Source organism: Vanellus vanellus (assembly GCF_965231255.1).
Source record: "Vanellus vanellus genome assembly, chromosome: 15".
Lineage (NCBI taxonomy): Eukaryota > Metazoa > Chordata > Aves > Charadriiformes > Charadriidae > Vanellus > Vanellus vanellus.
In genome coordinates, this window is record NC_138920.1 from 2050718 (window position 1) to 2070612 (window position 19895).

General features: G+C 43.4%; 1 protein-coding gene across 2 annotated transcripts in view; it reads left to right on the forward strand.

The window, feature by feature from the left end:
* Window positions 1–9432: 9432 nt before the first annotated feature.
* The window catches only part of UQCC1 (ubiquinol-cytochrome c reductase complex assembly factor 1), a 49938-nt gene continuing 39475 nt past the window's right edge, over window positions 9433–19895 (forward strand). The window contains exons 1-4 of one of the 2 annotated variants that reach the window (XM_082491265.1): window positions 9433–9465; window positions 13026–13130; window positions 14734–14838; window positions 19118–19225. In XM_082491265.1, coding sequence (XP_082347391.1) covers window positions 9442–9465; window positions 13026–13130; window positions 14734–14838; window positions 19118–19225 — 342 coding nt within the window. In that variant the 5' untranslated portion in view covers window positions 9433–9441. The remainder of the gene's footprint in view (window positions 9466–13025; window positions 13131–14733; window positions 14839–19117; window positions 19226–19895) is intronic. The other variant, XM_082491266.1, reaches the window with a different exon arrangement.

Sequence of the window (19895 nt, forward strand, 5' to 3'; positions counted from 1 at the left end):
CTCTTTTCCCACCATTTTTTTTTTTTTTTAAAAGGAAGGCTATTTTTAAAGTTCCCTGGAATTAAATGACGCTACGTAATAGCTGGGTATTATGTGTTTGGAAAGAGAGATCCAGGATTGATTTAAAGACCGAAAGTTTTAAAAAGCTCACCACATTCAGCCCTAAGCTAATTCTGTGAATATTAGCACTTCATTTTTTAATAAGCAGCTATTTCTACCTACTGTCCAGTTTCCACTTTGAATCAGTGAATTGGCTTCTTTGTCTGCTACATGAAAAAACTTGCTCCCATGGGCATTGTCCTACCTTTGCAGACTGTGATGAATTTTTTTCTTTTATTTCATGTGGAAGAGGTAGATCAACTTGGTTATGCTTTTGCTGTGCACCCTCCTTACCAGATTTTTTTCTTCTTGTGTTTTTTTTTTTTTTCTTTGGACTCTCACTTCTCTAAATAATTTTTGTAGTGTGAACACCAGAACTCATTTAACGTTGCAGTAACAGACTCATCAATGCCACAGAGACACAACTAACTCTGTACTTTTACTGGATTTTGACCTTCATTATAGTCCAGAGTTCAGCTTCCCTCTCAGCTACAGCATCGCACCAGGATTTCAAACTCAGCCTTCCATTATGACCAACACCGCTTTTCCATAATCACTGCTTTCTAATGAAAAACTTTCCATTTTATAAGCTCTTGCCTCAGAGTTGAAAATCCTTGTTTACAGTTGAGTTCAAAAGCAGCTTAGCCCACTAAAAAATTCCTGCTTGACAAGATTTATACAATTCCTGTTACTCATTATGAAGTAAAAGTTACTTTGCTTTTTAGGGTGAGGCATCGAGACAAGAAAAGGCGCAACCTCAGGAGCCCTGTCAGTGGTAGTCTCAGGAGCAGAGACCTGTGTCCCGGGCTGGAGAGCTCACCACCTTCCCCTGCCTCCAGGAGGAGTTGAGCTCCTCCAGAAGTAACGGAAGAAAGATGCTGACAGCAATCTGGACTTCTTGAATGTTGCAGTGCTGGGCTTCAAGGGCTGGGCAGAGGACTGACAGACGCTCTGCTGCTCACACATATTTGCTAAAACTCTTTTTCTCAGGACGTTCTGCAGACACCCCGACAATCTGAAGATCAAGATGTGCTCTCTTTGGCATGGATTTAAAGGTTACTTGAAAGCTGCTCTGGAGCAGATGCCCGATTCATACAGATTTTGTTCTGCCGTCAGCCCCGAGAAGCACGTGCTTTCCGATCGCTGAAGGAGGTTTGCCCCTCTTGCTGCAAGTCCACAGGGCACCTCTGTAACCTGCTGGTAACCCCTTATTCCTGGCCAGAGGCGTGCAAAAGTTCTCACCGGCGCCCTGCTCTCCCTGCACGGTGCCGGCTGTCTTGAGGAGGTTTTAATTCTGGGCATGGCGCTGTTTTTTTTTTCCAGTGCTCTCCAGTGCAGGCAGTATGGAAGCCCAGCAGCAGTGCTCGCTTCCCTGGCCTGGCCGGCGCGGTGTGGGGCATCCCGGGCGAGGACTCCTGAGCTGCTCCTGCTCACCAGCCTCCAAGAAGCTGTGGGAGTGCCCTGCCAGACACAGCCCCTCTACATGAGGCTGGGCCTTGTTTTTTTGGGATACGGGCACCACATCAATGCTGCATGAGCCATCCTGTTGCGCCATCTCTCAAGGGTTCTTCAGAGCAGCAGGAGCCTCTTGCTGCCACCGGAGAGGGCCGCTGTTCTGCCCTCCTCACAGCATGCGGCCAACCCCTGTGGCTCTCGTGGGGAGCCCAGCGAAGGGAGGGAAGAGGGACTGACTGCTGGAAGGTGGTGGGGTGAGGGACGGTGGGGACATTTCTCAGGGAGAATTGCTCAGTCTTTGCAAGGAGGGCCGGACAGCGTGCCTCTGATCGATTATCCTGGACAGCCAAACCTTGCCCCATATTATATGGTTTTCATCACAAACATAAATGTAGTTGGTATAAAACAGAAGGTCAGGAAGGTTTAAGACATGGTATATGAGAAAACATTTTCCAGATTTCGGCTTCCTCCAAGGTAATATGCAAGTGTAATTAAAACAGAACCTGGAAATATAGAGTACAGTACCCTATTGAAAGTGTGTTGTATGAGCTGAACTCCCTTCATTGATAGTTTTCCAAAACACACAGCTGCAATAATCTTTATCCAGGAGAAGGGAATAAATTAAGTCTGAACACCTCTGCATATAGTACAGTACAGTGTATAGCCCTGCACCCCATATAACCTCTTAGCGGTAATGGAAAGCTGAAGGAGGCGCAAGTGGAAAACCTCTCTGACCAGCAAACACTTTCTTCTTCAGAAAGCATACAGATGGGAAGAAAAGCTCATGAAGCAGAGGCGGCTTAAGTACTGGGATGTCTTGTTTCTGAAGCAGTCTGCTGGAGTTGTTGAGACCCTGCAGTGGCAGGGTGCCAAAGCACACTCCGAGTTTGACAGGTGGGGAGGGAAACGTCCTGGGCTTGCCCCAGCAAACACCGAGTACCGATGGCAAGCTAAAGGGAACAAATAGGAGTTTATCATATTTAACAGTAGCGGCAGCCACTAGGATATAGAAGCTTGGAAAAAGTAATCGGGTCCTATTTCTACTTCCCCTGAACAGTTCAGTCCTGCAGCTCAAGTTTTGCTTGCCAGGCTTCACCAAGCTCAGCGAGGTGCAGCACTGAGGAGCCTGTTCTGCTTCACATCTGCTTTCCCTCCTGCAGCACCAGTACGGGAGAGGGGTAACTCCCTCCCAGAGACCAGAGCAAGGACCACTTTGCACCCCTAGCCAAGGAATTCCAGATCGGGGAATTGATCTCCATACTTGCCAAACCTTTCAAGGTCCAGAATGTATTTTAAGAATTGTACTTTTATTGAAAAATTATCTTATTTTTATATTTTTAAATAGCATTTATCCTGGGAAACAGCACTAGCAAATGTATGCATGCTGACACCCCAAACTGAGTATTCAGTCTTACGGAGAGGACTATGCCTCTTGAAGATGCCACAAGCGAAGTATGACAAATTCGTTATTGAACTACCAGTTCAACCTTAGAAGTGCCATTTTCCTTCAGCGCACCACCAGAGCTGGAAATCCAGCAGAACGCGGGTTTCCCCAGGTGGTCAGATGGCCCCTCATTGCATTTCTGGAACTTGGAGTGCTGGTAAGAGCAGTGCAGAGGCATCCAGATTAGCTCTGGAAGAAGTCAATCCACATATGCCAGTGCTCCAAGGGGCTGTTATCACTGATCTCTGCTTCAAGTCCTAAAAGGGTGCATTAGCCAGGATGGAGTGCCAGCTCTGCACCGGCTCTGTTGGTACATACAAAGCCCTTTCAGAACCTGGAGGACCAGGAAAGTATGCTGCAAAGACACTCAAATAGCTGCAGGGGCCAGCTGGCAGCCTTGCAGTGTTGGCACTGAACCAGAGTTAATAAGACCTGCTGGACCTGAACTGAGGTTTTTTTGCAATTGGGTTTCTCTTTATCATGATCTCCAGAGCGTCCTGGCATACCCGTTCGGGCTATTTATCCCCCAGCCCTGCCTGTCCCAGGTAAACACGGAGAGATCCTGTTTCCCCAGGGGATCATGAGATTTCCTTTGACTTTTCTTCTGCAGAAGCAAGAGCAGGTGGTTAAGAAGGAAAATGAATATAATTTTAAATCTGCACTTCAACAGGAATTCTAGACTGAGCAGAGGAAAGATTGAAGTTGAAAGATCTGTACTTTTGCCCTAGTCTAAAGCACGTTTATTTTCCAGGAGGAGGGAGCTCTCTGCAGCAAATGTTGGGCTAACAATTGCCTTATCGAGTTCATTTTGATTCTTCAGGTGACTCAAAAGAGAAAAATTCAAGAAGTTGTTATGGGACTTTATATCTTTATATATTTAGAATACTTCAAAATGGTTGATTAACCTGCATAGTTGCATTTTAAAATATAAAAACACAGGCCTACATAACAACGATCAGTCTGCTTTTCAGTGTGAAAACAGAAAAAGCGTGTTCTATGATAACTTTTGAAATAAAATTATGTGCTGATAGGCAATTAGGAGGACAGGAACATCAAATGTTTTTAAATGCCTTTGTCGAAGAGTTATTTATCAATCCTTGTTAATTAAGTTAAAAAAGAAATAGAATTTAGTAGTGACCACTGGACCAGCTTGGGAGAGGTTAAATTCATATGTAATCTCCGGACCACAATAGCCCAAGGATCTCTGTGCAGTGTACGGAGAGTCTTTTGAATGTGGACAGAAATACACAGATTAAAAAAAAAACCCACACAGAGAATCTGCGTCCTGGTGAGTTACACACAGAGAGTCTGGCTGCACAGAACATCACTACTGGAGGGGGGGGAAATGTGGCAAGTGAAAAATACAAGAAGAGATCATAGAGGTACCTGACTCTGAAGTCCGAAAAGGGGAAAATCGGGAAAAATTTAACCTGGAGATTCCAGCTTGGCAGATCAGGCACTTCTCACTCTGCTAAATTCTTGGGTGCAGCCCCTTTATCTTTTCAGTACTCTATTGCTCATTCTGAAAGACATAAGCATTTTTCCAGACAGAGGTAAGCAGAGGCCACACAGGACCCGGATTGCTGGCTCACCATACTATGTCTTGTATTTGTGACACTATAGTCTCCACATGCCCATTTGTGCTTCTTATTTCTGATGGCATTACAACAAGCTACTTAAAAAAACCATCAAAACTGTTTCATTCTCTTTTGTTCTGAGGAAATATGTGAATATCCATTAACAGGGTGAAAAAACGAGTTACATGATAAAAGTTATATAAAAAGAAACTTGCAGAGCTGCGATATGAAGCTTTACCTCCAGAACGGCCAACCAAGAGTTTCTCCACATCTCTACAATGCTTCCTACAGCAAATAGCCTGAGGCTGATTTCTTAAATATTAGCCAAACCCTGCTCTTACCTAATACCTTTAGGAACTTGACATCAAAGGGAGAAGAATGGGGCTCAAACTGAGCATCTTTATATTAAGTATGAGAAAACTTTCACAGTGAAAGATTGGAACGAGCTTCAGACAGAAATTAGGAATCCCCTTAATGAAATTTTTAGGTGCCGGTCAGAGAAACATGCACCACAGAGGTCTAAGTACATTTAGTACTGGAAGAGGCGGATGGGCTAGATGACCTTTTTAGCTATGTACCTACAGGATTTGCAAATGTCTGTAATTATTATGCCAGCCAAGGAATAATGTAACACCTCAGAATCAAAGTCTCAGTCTCTACCATAGCCCAAGTGAGGGCAAATACTTTAAGACTTGCAAGTCACCTAAGCATCATAGACAGCCTAGAACATTTTGGCAACATTTCTTCATGTAAAAGTGACAGTTTCTCAAAGTTTTGAGGGTAGATAAATACCCAGTTTTGATGAGGTGGCATTCTGAGACCAGCATGGAATTGTTGGGCAAAATACAGAGCCTCTGTCCTGCTCTCCCCAAGGAGAACAGCCGGTGACCTAGGCTGGCGTACTTCTGTGCAATACTATCGATCTCCAAGTTTTGCCCCAATTAAGATGAAGAGATTTTAATTTGAATTTTTCACACCAAGGGTGGTCATCACAATTATGCTAGAGATGCCTCTCTTCCAGTCTTTCTTGTGGCACTTTATATCATTTATTAGCAGTTAATTGAATCAGAAAGTCAGTTTCTGTTCTGATAAATATTTCATTATTAGGTGTCCCAGTCTCCCAGTTGATAATACTCAACTCTCCTGTTGCAACTCTTCTTTTCTTACATACTCTGCCAACAGGCTGCCTGCAATTCAATGGGGCTGTGGGTCTGAAAAACAGTTAAATCAGTAGAAGGTCACCTGAAACTGGATCAAAAGAATAAGATAAATTCCTAAGCTGGGTTACACATGCTAAACTGCATCAAAATTGTTAAAAAGAAATGTTAGGCACAACTTGGATCTGTCAGTTGTTTTGAAGGGCTTAGTTTTGTCAATCCTCTTGATTTTGGTGTAGTGTTTTAACACTGAAGAAATGCCTGTGTGATTTTAACCCCAGCCCCTCACTGCCAGCTCCCTCCTCCTTTTGGGCTAAAAAAATCACAGTCCCTTGTTGTCTCCATTCTTGGTAATGAGGGGATTTGGACCCTTATCCTATCTTCACATATCTGGATAACAGGTGGATGTGGAACTTTGCTCCATGAGTTTTTTCAGGTCTGGATAAGCTTCACACTCACCCTTTGTGTTCAGATGCTTGCTGGACTGAGGCTTTAACTAATAGGTTAGAATTATATCCCCCTTCCTCTTCTGCACAGCAGTTGACTTGTCAAAATGAAGCCTTGCCAGCCGCCACAACACCCTTAACTTAGACCCAGCATGCTCTAGAAAATCTTACGCTCTGCAGGGCCAAAGTTAAAGATGAATGCTAGTGCTACCACAGCCAGGGGCAGGACTTCTCCTAACAGCAATTAGTAATTTTATCTGCTTAGTTGTATTGTCAAACTGTAACCTTACTTCATCCACCAGCCCCATCTAACCACACATGCAAAGGGAGGCCTCTCCCACCATCCTGACATGCATGGATCATCGCTGCACCCATTTGTACAGATGCAGCATCTAGGGCTGCGCAGCAGGGCCCCAATCACCCGAAGCAACCATTCCTGCTGTCATCAGGCTTTTCCTCCACCACCCCTGTCCTAAAGAGAGGACTTTGTGGGTAGATCATAGAGTCATCTCTCCACCCTGCTTCTCTGCCTTTAGCACACAGCAGTCCCACATCCCTTCTTGGTCATGCTTAAAAAACAGCAAACATCACTTATTTAGAGGATTATGCAATTCCTCACTCCCTCCCTTCTATGCCCCTGCCCTCCCTTAAACCCCGAGTCTGCGCTCATTGCTGTCTCCATGCACTGGTGCCCGATTAGTATCCTCTCTCATCCTCCATGCATACGTTCATCCAGCTCCACCACTGCTGTTCTCTTCTAGCACATTCAGGGAAGGAAGTTTCTCATCCCTCTTTGTTTTCCGTTTCTTCTTCACTTAAACTCCTCTGGACTACTTTCAGCCCACGACTTGTGGCCCCTTATCTCCTCCCACTAACAGCTGCCTCCTCCAGTCACTTGGAATGGCAAACTCCAAGACAGCTGCCAGGCCTGCAAGTAAGAGAACAGACAGGGTTGAGGCCTAAACAGAATGCTTGTTAAATATAGTCTTATTAATAAATTATTATAATAATGTGAAACTTATTTTATAATACATTGTATAAATTCAGTATCATCGTATCCTTTCTGATTCTTCTTTTCTGTTCAGTCACCTGGTTGCCAACACGCCTAAGGCCATTGTTAACGTTCCCCCACGTTTTAGCACATTTGTGAAAGCAAGTTTCTCTGCCATTGTCAATGGCCTCAGATGAAAGAACACCAGCAGTTAGATAGGAACTTTGCTGCCCTGTCTCTGGGACTTCTTGTTGTTGCTGGTTAAAATGCTCTGCCAGCAGCAGTTCCACGGAAGATTCATGATGACTGAGGTGAGACTCATGCCGTCGCAGAGCTGCCCACTGAGCAGCGCTGAACGGTAGGAACTCGAGGACAGCAAGGGCTGTGTACATAATGGGGAGCAAATTGCCAGTGCTCTGACTGAGGAAATCCCCTTAGAGTCGAAACTAAAATGCAGATCCACCTCCAACTCTTCTGTCTCCGTGTCCCCTTTGGACACAGTCTGAGGTGCTGTTCTCTGCATGTGAGGTAGCTGTGTTCAGCCAGACTGGCATGAAAAGGGCTAAGTGCTACATGGAGACTGACATAACAGTGATAGGCAGAGGAATCTTAGCTAAGATAGCAATTTTCTCCAACTGAAATGTGTCAAAATCCTCCTGTGCATCATTAGGTAAGACGAACACAAACCCAGGTGAGTGTCAGGAACTGGCATACTCAGCATATTTATCAGACACACAGCTCCAAGTTAGAAAGCATCCACTATGGTGGAGAGATTTCTGCATGCTGCTGTGAGACTCCTGGGCAACTGACAGAAGGCTTTCCTCTGTACGACTGTATGCTGCAGGGGTTCTTTTGACCACTCTTAACTTATTAGTGGCAAGAGGAGACTTCAGAAAAAGAGTAATCATTCTCCTCCATCGCCTTCTCACAAAAAATTTGCTGTTATGAATGGTATTTAATATCTTTTGAGTCTAACACACGGAGGACAGCTAAGCACATGAAACAAAGCAGAGCTAGCTTTAACCTTCCTCCCTAGAACTAGCCGCAGACACAAGAACGAAATGAAACATAGCATAGCCCTGACAGAGACCTACAGTTCCCTGTGTTGCTCAACATCCAGCCCTGCATCAGAACAACTTGTTCACTAAACACGTTGTCAGATGCAGTTAAACCTATTTCAGCAGATAGCTGTGGTGAGTCAGAACATCTTGGAAAAGACCAACGGCAGGCATAGGGATCTGGGATGCCTGTGGAAGGGAAGTCCAAGCAGGTGATTCCATTGGCCCCCTGAGGCCTGACATTTAAGAACATATGAAAGATTTCTAAGGACTACTGTGGAGTTTCAGGGCCATTAAAGCAGCTGCTACTGCTCTCTCGAGAAGCTGGCATCCCAGTAAATAGGCTGGGAAAGAGAGGAGTAGAATATTATAGTTCCCCAAGCCCTTTAAGCCAGCACTGCTGCTGAAAAGAGCAGCCTCACTCTCTTCCCCAGCTGCTCTTGCTCACATCTGCACCAGCCTCCGGTGTACCAGGACTAACATTTGTGAGGTGATGTGGATATGATCCAGATTAGGACTAACCCGGCAAAACAAGCCAGTTCATTTCATCCCGTCGGGCTGCTGCTCAGGTTCACTCTGCGGCCTCATGAAAGCTGGTGCCAGCAGAAGCAAGGGGTAGAGAATACACACAGGGACAGGTGGGAGCGCTCCTGGCAGCGAGGTGCTGGCTCCAGGGCCTGTGGGGACACTGGCACGAGGGGCTCTGCCATCTTCCCCCACTACTACCGCCGCAAAGCGCGAAGTCCCTGTGCTGGCACCGGTGCGGCACAGATGCCATCTCCTGCTCTGGCCAGCCAGAACGGCCAGATCGACCTCAGCCAGAGGAAACTATCGCTGCTTTCACGCTGCTCTCTCTGCTGCCGGGCAGCGGAGTGAAAGCACAGCCCCCCCCCCCCCGCCATGGGCCGGGCCTTCCAGAGGACACGGGTAACGACGGGCAGGCGCAGATTCGCCACCTTTTCCCCTTCCGAACCGAACCCCAACGCAGGCCCCCCGCTTTCCTACGCCTCACGACACCGCTTCCCCCCGGCTACGGGACCCAGCAACGGCGCTCCCCTCCCCGGCCCGCTCCGAGCTATAGCCGCCGCCAAGCGACGACCGGGACGCCCCCCCCCCCGCCTCCCCCGGCCCCCTCAGGGCGGCGCATGCGCAGCCGGCGGGCGGAAGGGGCGGTGCCGGGCTGACCGCCCCGCCGGAAGCGGCGCCGAGGACCCATGGCGGCGCTGGTGCGAGCCGTGGTGAGTGGCGGCGGCGGTTGCCGCCGAGGTCGCCTTCTCCGCACAGGGAACGAGCGGCGTGTGCGCGGCCGGGCGCGTCCCCGCGGGGTTGTCCTGGCGCCACCGCTGTGGTGGCTGGGCTGCCCCGCACGGTCCCGCCAGGTCCCGCGGCTCCTTTGCGGCCTGGCCTCTCCCCGGCCGCCGCGCCTGAGGAGAAGGCTGTTCGGCGGTGCGCCTGAACCCCGGGGGTGTCTGCGGGGGGACGCGGCACCCACCGGCTTTTCCCGCCTCCCCACGGCCCCCTCCCCCGGCAGTCGTCTCTGGTGAAGGAACGGGTCGAGCTTTTCCTTCAGAGTTTGTGTTTACATAAGGATTTTGAAGGCTTTAGGCCTCCTGACTGGGGCTTGAGAATTTTTTTTTTTTCTGCCTGGTACTTCTCTTGTTGCTCTGGGCGCAGTGTGTGCCCTGTGGGGTGGGGACTGCCATTCTTAGACGTTCCCATCTCACCTTAGAGGTGTTTGATAGCAAGGATAATACAAAAATTCCCATTTCTGTATTAACTGGAAGAGATTGGGTTCCTATGAATGAGTGAGAGTGTATTACTAATCATGCAACTCTTTCTTTTTCATGCATTTGTGTACTTTTTTTTTTTTCTTTCTGCTAGCCTTTAAAGTCTTCACAGCAGAGTACCGCTTTTTAGCATGTGGTCTAGAAAAGTGAAGTTTGTGCCTGGCTCTGATGTTCTGTTGCAGCACAAATGCAGGGCTGGCCAGCGCTGCTAGGTGGAGATGGGTTCCTCAAGAAGATGAAAGGTCTTTAGTCAGAGCGCAATACCCACTTATGAAGTTAATCCTCTAAGTGCTTGGAACTGATGTCTCAGGGTGTGGTTTTTACAAGCGCGGTGAGCCCTGTCTTTTCACCTCTCAAGCTGAAAGCAAAGGAGAGCGAACTTGCCTGAGAGCAACTGAAACTCAGTGAGCTGGAGTTCCTGCTTCCTCCTCCTATTCCTACTTTTTTTCCTTGCTCATGTCTTTGCACTGTTGCCTGCCATTGCCTCCTCCAGCATTTTTCTTGGCCCCTATGCTCCAAATGCTGGAGCAGCAGAACCGTGGCAACATAAAAATACTTTCCTGCAGTTTCAATGTGTTAAAAAGTCAATCAGTAGCTAAAAGGGAGGGGGAAGCCGGGCAGGAGGGGAGCAGGGAGAGTGGTAGAGGAGTGAGTCACCAGATGGGTTCAGCTCTTTGTGGAGCTGTACCCCAGGGTGTGTTTTGCAATGAAAACCTGCTTGCAGAAGGTGAAGGGCTTGTCTCCTGGGTTTATCTGTGCCTGGGCAACTCCTCCTCTCCCAACTGCTTCTGACATTCGCATGGCAAAGTAAGCTGATTCAACTTTTCAGCCTGTTCAGGAAAATCTCTCTTTGGAAGGGAGGAGATGTAGTTTGCCATTTTTGTGATTTGAAGTGCTTTACTTTGTAATCAGAGAAGCACCTGAGCTCTGGTAGGTGGTGGGAGTACACAGTTGGGAAGCAGGGGACTTCTTACAGCAGCAATGTGCTTCAGCTCAAGCTTGGTGATCCTTGGCGTTTCCCAGCATCTGCTTTTGCAGTAGAATTTAATAGTTGCCTAATCGTATGAAAATAGGTCTTCAAACTTTCAGTGTCTCTTCTTTGTACTGGAAATAAGTAGGGAAATTATTTTTTTTTTTTTCTTCTGTCTTCAAGCCTTCTCAGGAGCTCACAGCATATGATACAGTCCTGATTATTGTCCAAACATTTCAGCTCTGCTAGTTAATACTGCCATTATGATAAAGCTGTTCTTTACCTAAGATGAGATCTTGATGAATACTTTGTCTGCTACCTAAGGGTTTCCTAATGGTCGCCAGGAGGATTTAGAAGACCATAGTGATACACTTTCATCTGTATTTTGACAAGGCAGCTAGCCAGTGGAGGTGCCTGCACTGTCTGCAGACTACTCCTAAGTAATCCGGTCCAGTTTATACTCAGTATGTTTTCTTTCAGCCAAATGGAGAAGCAAAGGTAGCACTTGAAAGGAAGGTTATATTCTGCAGTGATGCTGGCTTTGGGAAGATTCCTTAGGTCATTGTGTTCCCTTTCTGTTGCTCTGTCGCTTTCTGCTGTTGTCTTTATTACTTGATTCTTTATCACATCTCACCTTTTAAGTGTGCGTATACTTATTTTATGTTTTCATATGTCTCTGTCCAGTTTTGTTGTGGTAGTGCTTTTCAACAGCTCTAAACCCCAGTATATTCAAGCTCTAAGACATATCACAAGCTAGGCATGTTTTCCTTCTTATTACAAAGCAAAAGCCTCAAAAAAATCTGCCTTGGAATCTTGCATATAGTAATTATTTATGTCAGAACACTTGATTACCTGAAGAAGTACTTTGTGGTACTCAGCTGATACACCTTTTTGGATAGAACTGTATCATTTTCGTAATTTTACTTGCTGGGTAGTGATGTTATGGAGAAAGAACGGAAACTAAGTAGTGTCACTACAGTAGAAGTGGGAAGGTGTAGTGGTAGCGAACACTGATCACATTTGTTATGGTAGTGCATCTCTCCCCTCACAGTTTTTAAAAAAACAAATTCATTCCCTTAATGGGTTCAAAGTGCAGCTCTGTGAGGAGTTAGCAAGGGACAGCCTGAGGAGGCCATACACTGCACCTGAGGGTCAGTGGTGACTGTGCAGGTACAGAGAACAGGAACTCAAGTTGGTTTTGTGTCTGTTCCTCCTAATCTTTGGGCAGATCTGCTAGTCTCATAGTAGTCTTCACAAGAAGAGTTGGACTGTCCACCCCATCAGGTATTTATAGAGATTGATAAGACTTCTCTGGAGTCATCTTTTCTCAAAGCTAGACATCTCCTCTTATGTTAGATGCTTCAATCTCTTAATCATCTTTATGGCAAATTGAAAATGAAGCTATTTATATTAGAAAAAAAGCATATCCATCCTAATAATATATACATTATTTCCAGTGTTAATGTAGAACATGCATGAAGGAGGCAAATATTGTACGAACACGAATATTGCTGAAGATAAAAAGTGCAAAGAAAGTGCAGGCTAAGAAAACCCTGCCTCTTCTCCATATTACCTGACATTTTCATTACAGAAAATAATTATCTTCACTGAAATTTATTGGGACAATACATGCTTTTGAAATACTAAAGTTCTTAGCTGTGCCTGAGTAAAGTAAAGCAAAGATGCATAAAAGCTGAGAGTTGGATGAGGGCTTTTTGGAGATCGCTCAGTTAATTGAAGAATGCTTCTTAAGTATTTGAATTTATTGTAGAGAGATAAAAACTGTGGTATGATTTTATGATGTAGACAGCCTGCTGTTTCCTTTGACTGATCTCTTTCTGCCATCAAAATTGGGTTGCATGCCTGTATTGGAAGGCAACATTTCTTTAAAATCAAAATCTATAGTTTTGTCAAGCTCAAGTTGGGAGTTTAATCTGAGGATTGCTGTATAACTGAATAAAACTTGTGGAAGCAGGAGGACAGTTAAACTGTTTCTGAGTATTAGGGTCCCTTTTATTCATTGCTAGTTTCTCTGTTCCAGAGCTGCCAGACTGGAGTAACTCAATGGATAGCAGCATGCAGTGGATTATTACAGACAACCACAGTCCAAGGCCAATGTAGACGGATGCTCTACGGTATTTTCCAGGTAGGATATCAGCGTATGTAAAAAAATGGGATAAGTTTAAATTAGTAAGAAAAAATGATGGGTTTTAAATAAAAAAGCTTCCAAAGGCGATGTCTTCACTGTCTGTGTATTGCTGAAATAACAAGTCAACTTAAAAGCTTTCTGCTGCTAAAAGGGTGAGCTCCCCCTCTTTGTTGCACAGTTGTATTCAGTTGTGTAGTCTTTTAAAGGATCCAAATGATCTGTTGTGAGTAGATTAAATGCAAAAGTCCAAATGTAGATGTCATTTTTCCAAAGCAGCTATTACAAGCTAGTCATGATTGCATGTAATTTCCAGCACTTTATTTCCTAGAACGACTCCACTGTAGAGTAGCCTTGGAGTTTCTAGTGCTGGTGGTATGTTTATGTGGCACAGCACAACATTAAGTAGTGTTGTTTCAGTGGGAAGCACTGCTTTGCAGTTTTGCTTACAGTTCTGTAAAGGAGTGCATAGTGTCAGATTGTGTCTATCCATAGTAAATTAACTAGAACATCATGTAATAGCCGTTAATAAAGAGGTGAAAAATGTGTAGAAAATGGCAATAGATGCAGGCTATCTGAACAGAATTAGAGTATATCTCTTGGTGTTTCCTTCTTGCATACAATGAAATGAGAGGAGATTAAGCCTCCTCTTTGTCCTCCTGTATATTACAATTTGTATTGCAGAGCCGTGACTTACAGAATTAGCCACTTACCTGTAAGCTCTTTGGCTTGGATGTCTTTTCTCAGATAAGAGCTTCCAGTCCTGGGAAAATTGTCTTTGCTTTTGTGTACAACCATACTGTTAAAGCACCAGTCCATATCAAGTAGCATATGATGTTGGGAGTAGAGAGGGAAATGAGCAGTTGTGAAGTTGATTGATAAATTGGCTTACTCTGAGCCACAAGTAGCCGCAAGACTTCTGGGGATGACTACTCTGAACAAACCAGCATATTTACTTTGTCTGAATTTATTCATAAACAAGGTACTGCTAATCTGGGCGTGCTGGGAGGCTCTGATAGGTGTTCTGTTCAGCGTGCAGCTTCTTACCTGGAGATCCTGCGTGCTCCTACTTGATATTTTTCTTTTCTTTGTGCAGTAACTCTGTAACACAAATCATGTGCTGTGAAATTATAATGGTTGTAGTGATAGCTTTTACCCTGTAATTTGTTTTGCCCAAGTCCTGGCCAGAAAGACAATTGAATGGACTATAAGATTGTAGATAAAAATAGCATAAACTGTTTCTCTGCAAGGCCAGGAAAAAGAATTATTCTTTAGTAAGAGACAAACCCCATAATTAGAAGTAGTGTGTGAGAAAATCAAAGCAGATGGGCTGTGAGTGTTCTGCCAGTCTCTTCCATCAATACATTTACAGAACACTAGAAAATACATGATGTGGAGTGTTAAGCATGGACAACCTTTTTGTTTGTAAGTTATGATAATACATATGTGCTTTTTGTGATATAAAGTTTTTCAGGGTTATGCTGAACTGTAATTGACTTGTAAACAAACTAAGGGTAATAGGTGTAAAGTTAAGTGTTTACTAGTCAATGGTCTCTTCATTTTTTTTTTATTTTCTTTTATTTTCTTTTATCATTTTTACTAGAGACGCAAGGCTGGCCAGTTCCGAGTGTCTAAATCCTGGGGTGGATTGATTCCAGCCAATGGAGCCATTACACAGCAAAACAGATCGTTTTACAATTCAAATAAGGTTAGAAGAGTTTGGTGTTTTTATTGTCGAAGGGCATGTTGTGCCAGGTATTATACAGATACAGGTAACAAAACGCTTTTCAAAACATGTAGGAGATGATTCAACTTCTATATAAAATGTTTTAGTGTAGCGTGAACAATGGGTCCAATGATTTGAGAAGTGCTCTTTGATCCTTTCTGGGAAATGAAGTGCTAGCACAGGAAACAGTTGGGTTATCTGGGGTGAAGGTTCCACTAAGCCTCAGGACTTCTTTCCAATAAGGAAAGAAACTAAGTTAAGGAGAATAGTTATCGGGGTGGGGGGCAGATGTTCCTTTCTTACCTTTAAAAAGGCAAACCCAGAAGTTGCCCATACATATCAGAAGTGAGAAAACGTCTCCTGATTCTTTAGCTTGGGAATAATGTGTAATGATAGTTTTGCTATCTGCTAAACACTGAAAACTGTCATGCAATCTACTGATAATGACTAATTATTGTGTAATAATTTATTTACTGTTCAGCTGCACTATTTTGCTAATTTGTGGTCTCTACATCTCTTACATTTATTGTCTTTTGTCTTAGAATAGAAATTTTCTGGAGCATGAATCAGGTCCGTAAGATTAGTTTAACACTTAATCCAAGGGAGTCACTGTCTCTCAACTAATAATTATCATGATCCTGCTCTTGTTAACGCAGTGTGAAGAAAATGGCAAAATGGAGTGTCTGCATGAGAAATGAGAGGACAGAAGGAAAAAGAAGGTTAAGGATTGATGGCTAAAACTTGCATAAAAGTGGCAATCCCAGTTTGCTATGTGCCTAACTGTGTATTTTGCTGGTGTAGAGTTAGAGGTAAATACTAAGAAGTATTTTACATTGATTGTTTTGACATAGATAGACAAAATGAAGGAAAGCAAGGAGACGTGTGGAAGGAAAGAATCCCTGGCTGCTCTTTGCATCTAGTTCTTAACTAGAGGCTTTCTTTTCTTTAGACAATTTTTCAGTGTTTTTCAGCTGGTGAGGTGAACCATTGTGCAAAGAGATTGAAGCATACAAAATGGCTTGCACAATTTACCATGGCCAGAGCTAAGACTAGAACCCAGGCGCTCAAATGTCGTGTGTACCCCTAGTCCCTGCGCCGCCCCTCTTACCCCTTCACGAGCATCCTTTGCAGAGCGGATCTGGGAGAGCAGTGGGTGACAGGATGGCAGATCTAACAAGCCAGGAGTGGCATGAAGATCTTCAAGGCAGGGGTCAGAGACTTGCTTTTGATGTATTGGAAAGTGTTAGGTGAGGGGTACAAAGGTGATGAGATGAATTAGGAAACTTCCTGGTTAAAATAGCGTTGGTGTAAGATGCCGGGCAGGATTTATGACCAGAGAGGAAGCAGTTTACAACACTGTCGGTAAGATTTGTGGTAGGTTTTTGGACTGTAGCCTCATTATCTTGAATAGAGAAATACTTAAACATCTCTGAAATGTGAACTTGACTATGCACTCCTGGTGGGGAAGTGGTTTGGAATGAATGGTGAACTCCAATTGTTTCATTTTTGTATTTGGTGTCAAAATTAAGAGGTGTGTACGCTTTGAGCGCTGATACTGAGCAGGAAAGTCAGCCTGAGGTGGGCTTATGTCCATTTCAGTGTCTTGATGAGCTTGTTTTGAGTGAGTTATAAAGCGTATTTTTGAAGTTTTCTCTATATGTTTTCTAGAGCAGATTTTATGTATGCTTGTAGCACTGTTTAGTTGCATTTGGGTGCAGTCCTAGCGTTGGCAGGCTGAACTGCATACCTCTATCCATAGGTTGAACCAAACACTCACTGCTTAAATCCCCTCTCCATCTCCTGAGCTAATCCAGGCAGACTTGCAAAAGAATGAAGCAAGAATCATGGCATTTATTAGAAAAAGACTGTTTTCCAGGCAATCGTTTTTTTGGTGATGAGCTAACAACAGTTGAATCTAGATAATTTTGGTTTTTAACTTCCTCTGCATAATGAAAAATCCATACTGAGGGAGATGTTATAATGCATTGTAGATAAGAGGCACGTCGTAAAATTAATCTGCCTAAGGTTCACTAGGGGTTTAGTAGGATTTTAATTCCTGTGAAGGAGATTAAAATTGATTAAGTGAGTTTGGTATGGCAGTGGTTATTGGGACACAAGTTGTGTATTGAGCATATCCTATCATTGTCTGGCTGCAGAGGGGCTTATGGAGTTATCTTATGATGTAAGCTTAGGTGTCATTTTTAGTGTAGAGAAGAGTATTGCATGGGATAATCTTGAAGAGAAAGTACTAAAATTTGCTTTAAATATTCTTATAGATGCCGGTAGACTTACTGGGTCCGTTACATGTGGCAGAGGGTGGGAAAGATGCTTTTGTTCTGGATGATAATAGGGGACTTGGTGAACAGGTTGAATGGCCAACATTCAAAGCAAGGATCTGAGCGTTAGAGGAGGTCCTGGGCAGTGTTATGCTGTCTTACTGGGTGACTGATGGATACTAAATTGCTACTGAGCATGTTTCTTCCTGTTTACCTGAGTACTAGGCATAATGGGGTTCAAGACTCCAATAGCCGTCTATGGATGGTGCACAAGTGCAAAGCATTTTATCTCAAATGCTAAAGCTTGTGTGTGGATGTATGTAGGGATTGATTATGTCTCAAAGCTACAGTTTTTGTGACCTTTACAGTTAGTTTTTAATTAAATATAGCAACTTGTGCAGGATGTGTGTCTGTATTTAAATATGTATTTATTTATCATTCATGCCATTTCAAAAATTAATATATTAGTGCTAGGAAACCTATAGAGAATACAGCCAGAATAATCAAGAGGCTATTTTAGGACCCTTCTAAACTAAGGAGAGATAACTGATGGGTATATGTATGATACTGGCCTATAAAAGTCATAAAATAAACAGAAAAAGGGAATAGGAAATGGTTGTTTGTGGCTTCTTATAGGAAAATTGGGACCATCCAATGAAATGGCAAGGTTGGATTTTAAACAGGCACAAGGGGATTTTTTTGTACATAACTGTGAAACTTGTGTACCACAGCTGTGTTACAGAGGTTAAATAGTTTCAAACACTGGGGTGCTGGGGGTGCATCCAATTGTAGCTGCCAGAAATATTTATTGTGGATATGTTTTCTAGTGCAGGAATGACTGTCAAAAGCCGGGCAGGTCCGCCCCAGGAAGCTGCGCTGTGTGTGCCATATTTCTTGGCTTTTATGTCTCACCCCCAGTATCTGCTACTGGTCCTTGTTGGAGACGGTGTCTGGTCTAAGTGTTCTGTCCATGTATGGGCAATCCATATGTTGCTAAATTGCTTCCCTACCTGTCTTAGGAGGAAGTGTTTAGGGTAAAATTCCAGCAACTTAAAGCAATTTAACATTTTGTTGGTCAAGGAACTTTCCCAGATTATAATGGCTCTCAGCTGTATTCCTCGAGTCTATGTAGGAGATTCACGTGCATTAGATTTTGGTTAGATGGGTTGAAAGTTAATTTGTTGATAACAAAATGTTTATACTGCATACTTGATTAATTAGAAATTATTTGCTGGAGTACAAATGGTAATTGCTGATGTCTGATTGCTACTGTCAGAATGCTTAGAGGCAGAATGTCAAAAAGATTTCTTATCAGCCCAATGGTGTTTAAGGTGTGTAGTTAATCTGGAAGAGAACATTTATCTTCATGTTTGCAAATCATTGAGAACTAAATACTTTTCTGATCTAGATTTTCTGCAAGTACAATTTAGATTAACTATAAGGGGAATAACAATCTGGGGGAACTTTTCAGTAAGAACGGTGGGCTCATGTAGCTTCATTAGTTTTGAGATGGAGCTGATTGGTTTATACGATATATAATTACTCTAGAATATGATGTGCCTGTGAGAGTAAGAGAGGGCATGTGAAAGGTCGGCTTTATTTACTCTGTTTCTGTGATTTGTTTGCTTGTTTTATCTGCAAAATATTTAAGCCCAGACACACATCTAGAAGGAATACGTGAATCCAGAATAGGAACCACATTTTGGAAAGCAGGTTTTTGTACAAACTGTTTGAGTCTGAGCTTCCGATAGGATGCTTTTATCAAAATGGTTATGCAGTGTTTGCATTCATAAACACAAGAATGTCACGTAGGAAAAGCAGTGTAATATTTTGCAGGGAAGACGTAAAGATGTATTTGTTTTGTTGAACAAAAAAAGTAAACAAAACCCCCTAAAATGCTCTTTTAAATTTGTAGCTTTTCTAACTGAGATGATTTGTCAGATTTAATTGCTAAGGCTGAAATATGCAATATTTCGATTTTACAGCATCTTTCTGCAAAAGATTCCTTGCAGCCATCTGAAGAGAAAGTGGGTGCTTTCACAAGGATAATAGAAGCGATGGGTTTCACAGGACCACTGAAGTATAGCAGATGGGTAAAGCATTCATTTAATAATTCTTTCGGTTGTTTGATACTTTGAGAGTTCTAAAAAGCAAACAAAAAAAACCCCACTTTTTTTTCTCATGATAGGAGCATTACTTAATGGAAAAGATCTAATTATTACCCATGTAAATTCCTGTTTTGTGATGTGAAGAATAATAAGCCACGGCTTGAACCTCACTTGATCTATGCATTGCCATCATTGTCTTAAGTAGGAATATCGTATTTGGTTTGTAGTCTTAAGTCGTCTTGAATTTCTTCAGATATCTTCTTTTTCACTTCATTTGTGCACCAAAGAACACAATAACAGCCATACTATCTAATTCAAACACCCACATAGACCATCATCTTGTCTCTAATAATAACCAACTGCAGTTACCTATAGAGAATTTAGTTACAGGAAAAGCATATTATGATACTTGTCTTATGTGCTCCTCCAGCCTACAACAGTCTGTTTCAGGACTTCCTGCATGGAACCACACATTCTTCTGTAATATCTGTTGATGGATTTTTCTTCTATAAGTTTGCCCCATTGTACTTTGAACTCTTCTAAGTTTATAGCATCCATAGCATTCAATATCAGGGAGCTCCATAGCTGAAGCAGCCACTGGGGGAAGAAGTACAGTTGTTTTCGGTTGGTGCCTTGTAATTTTGTACTTTAAAAG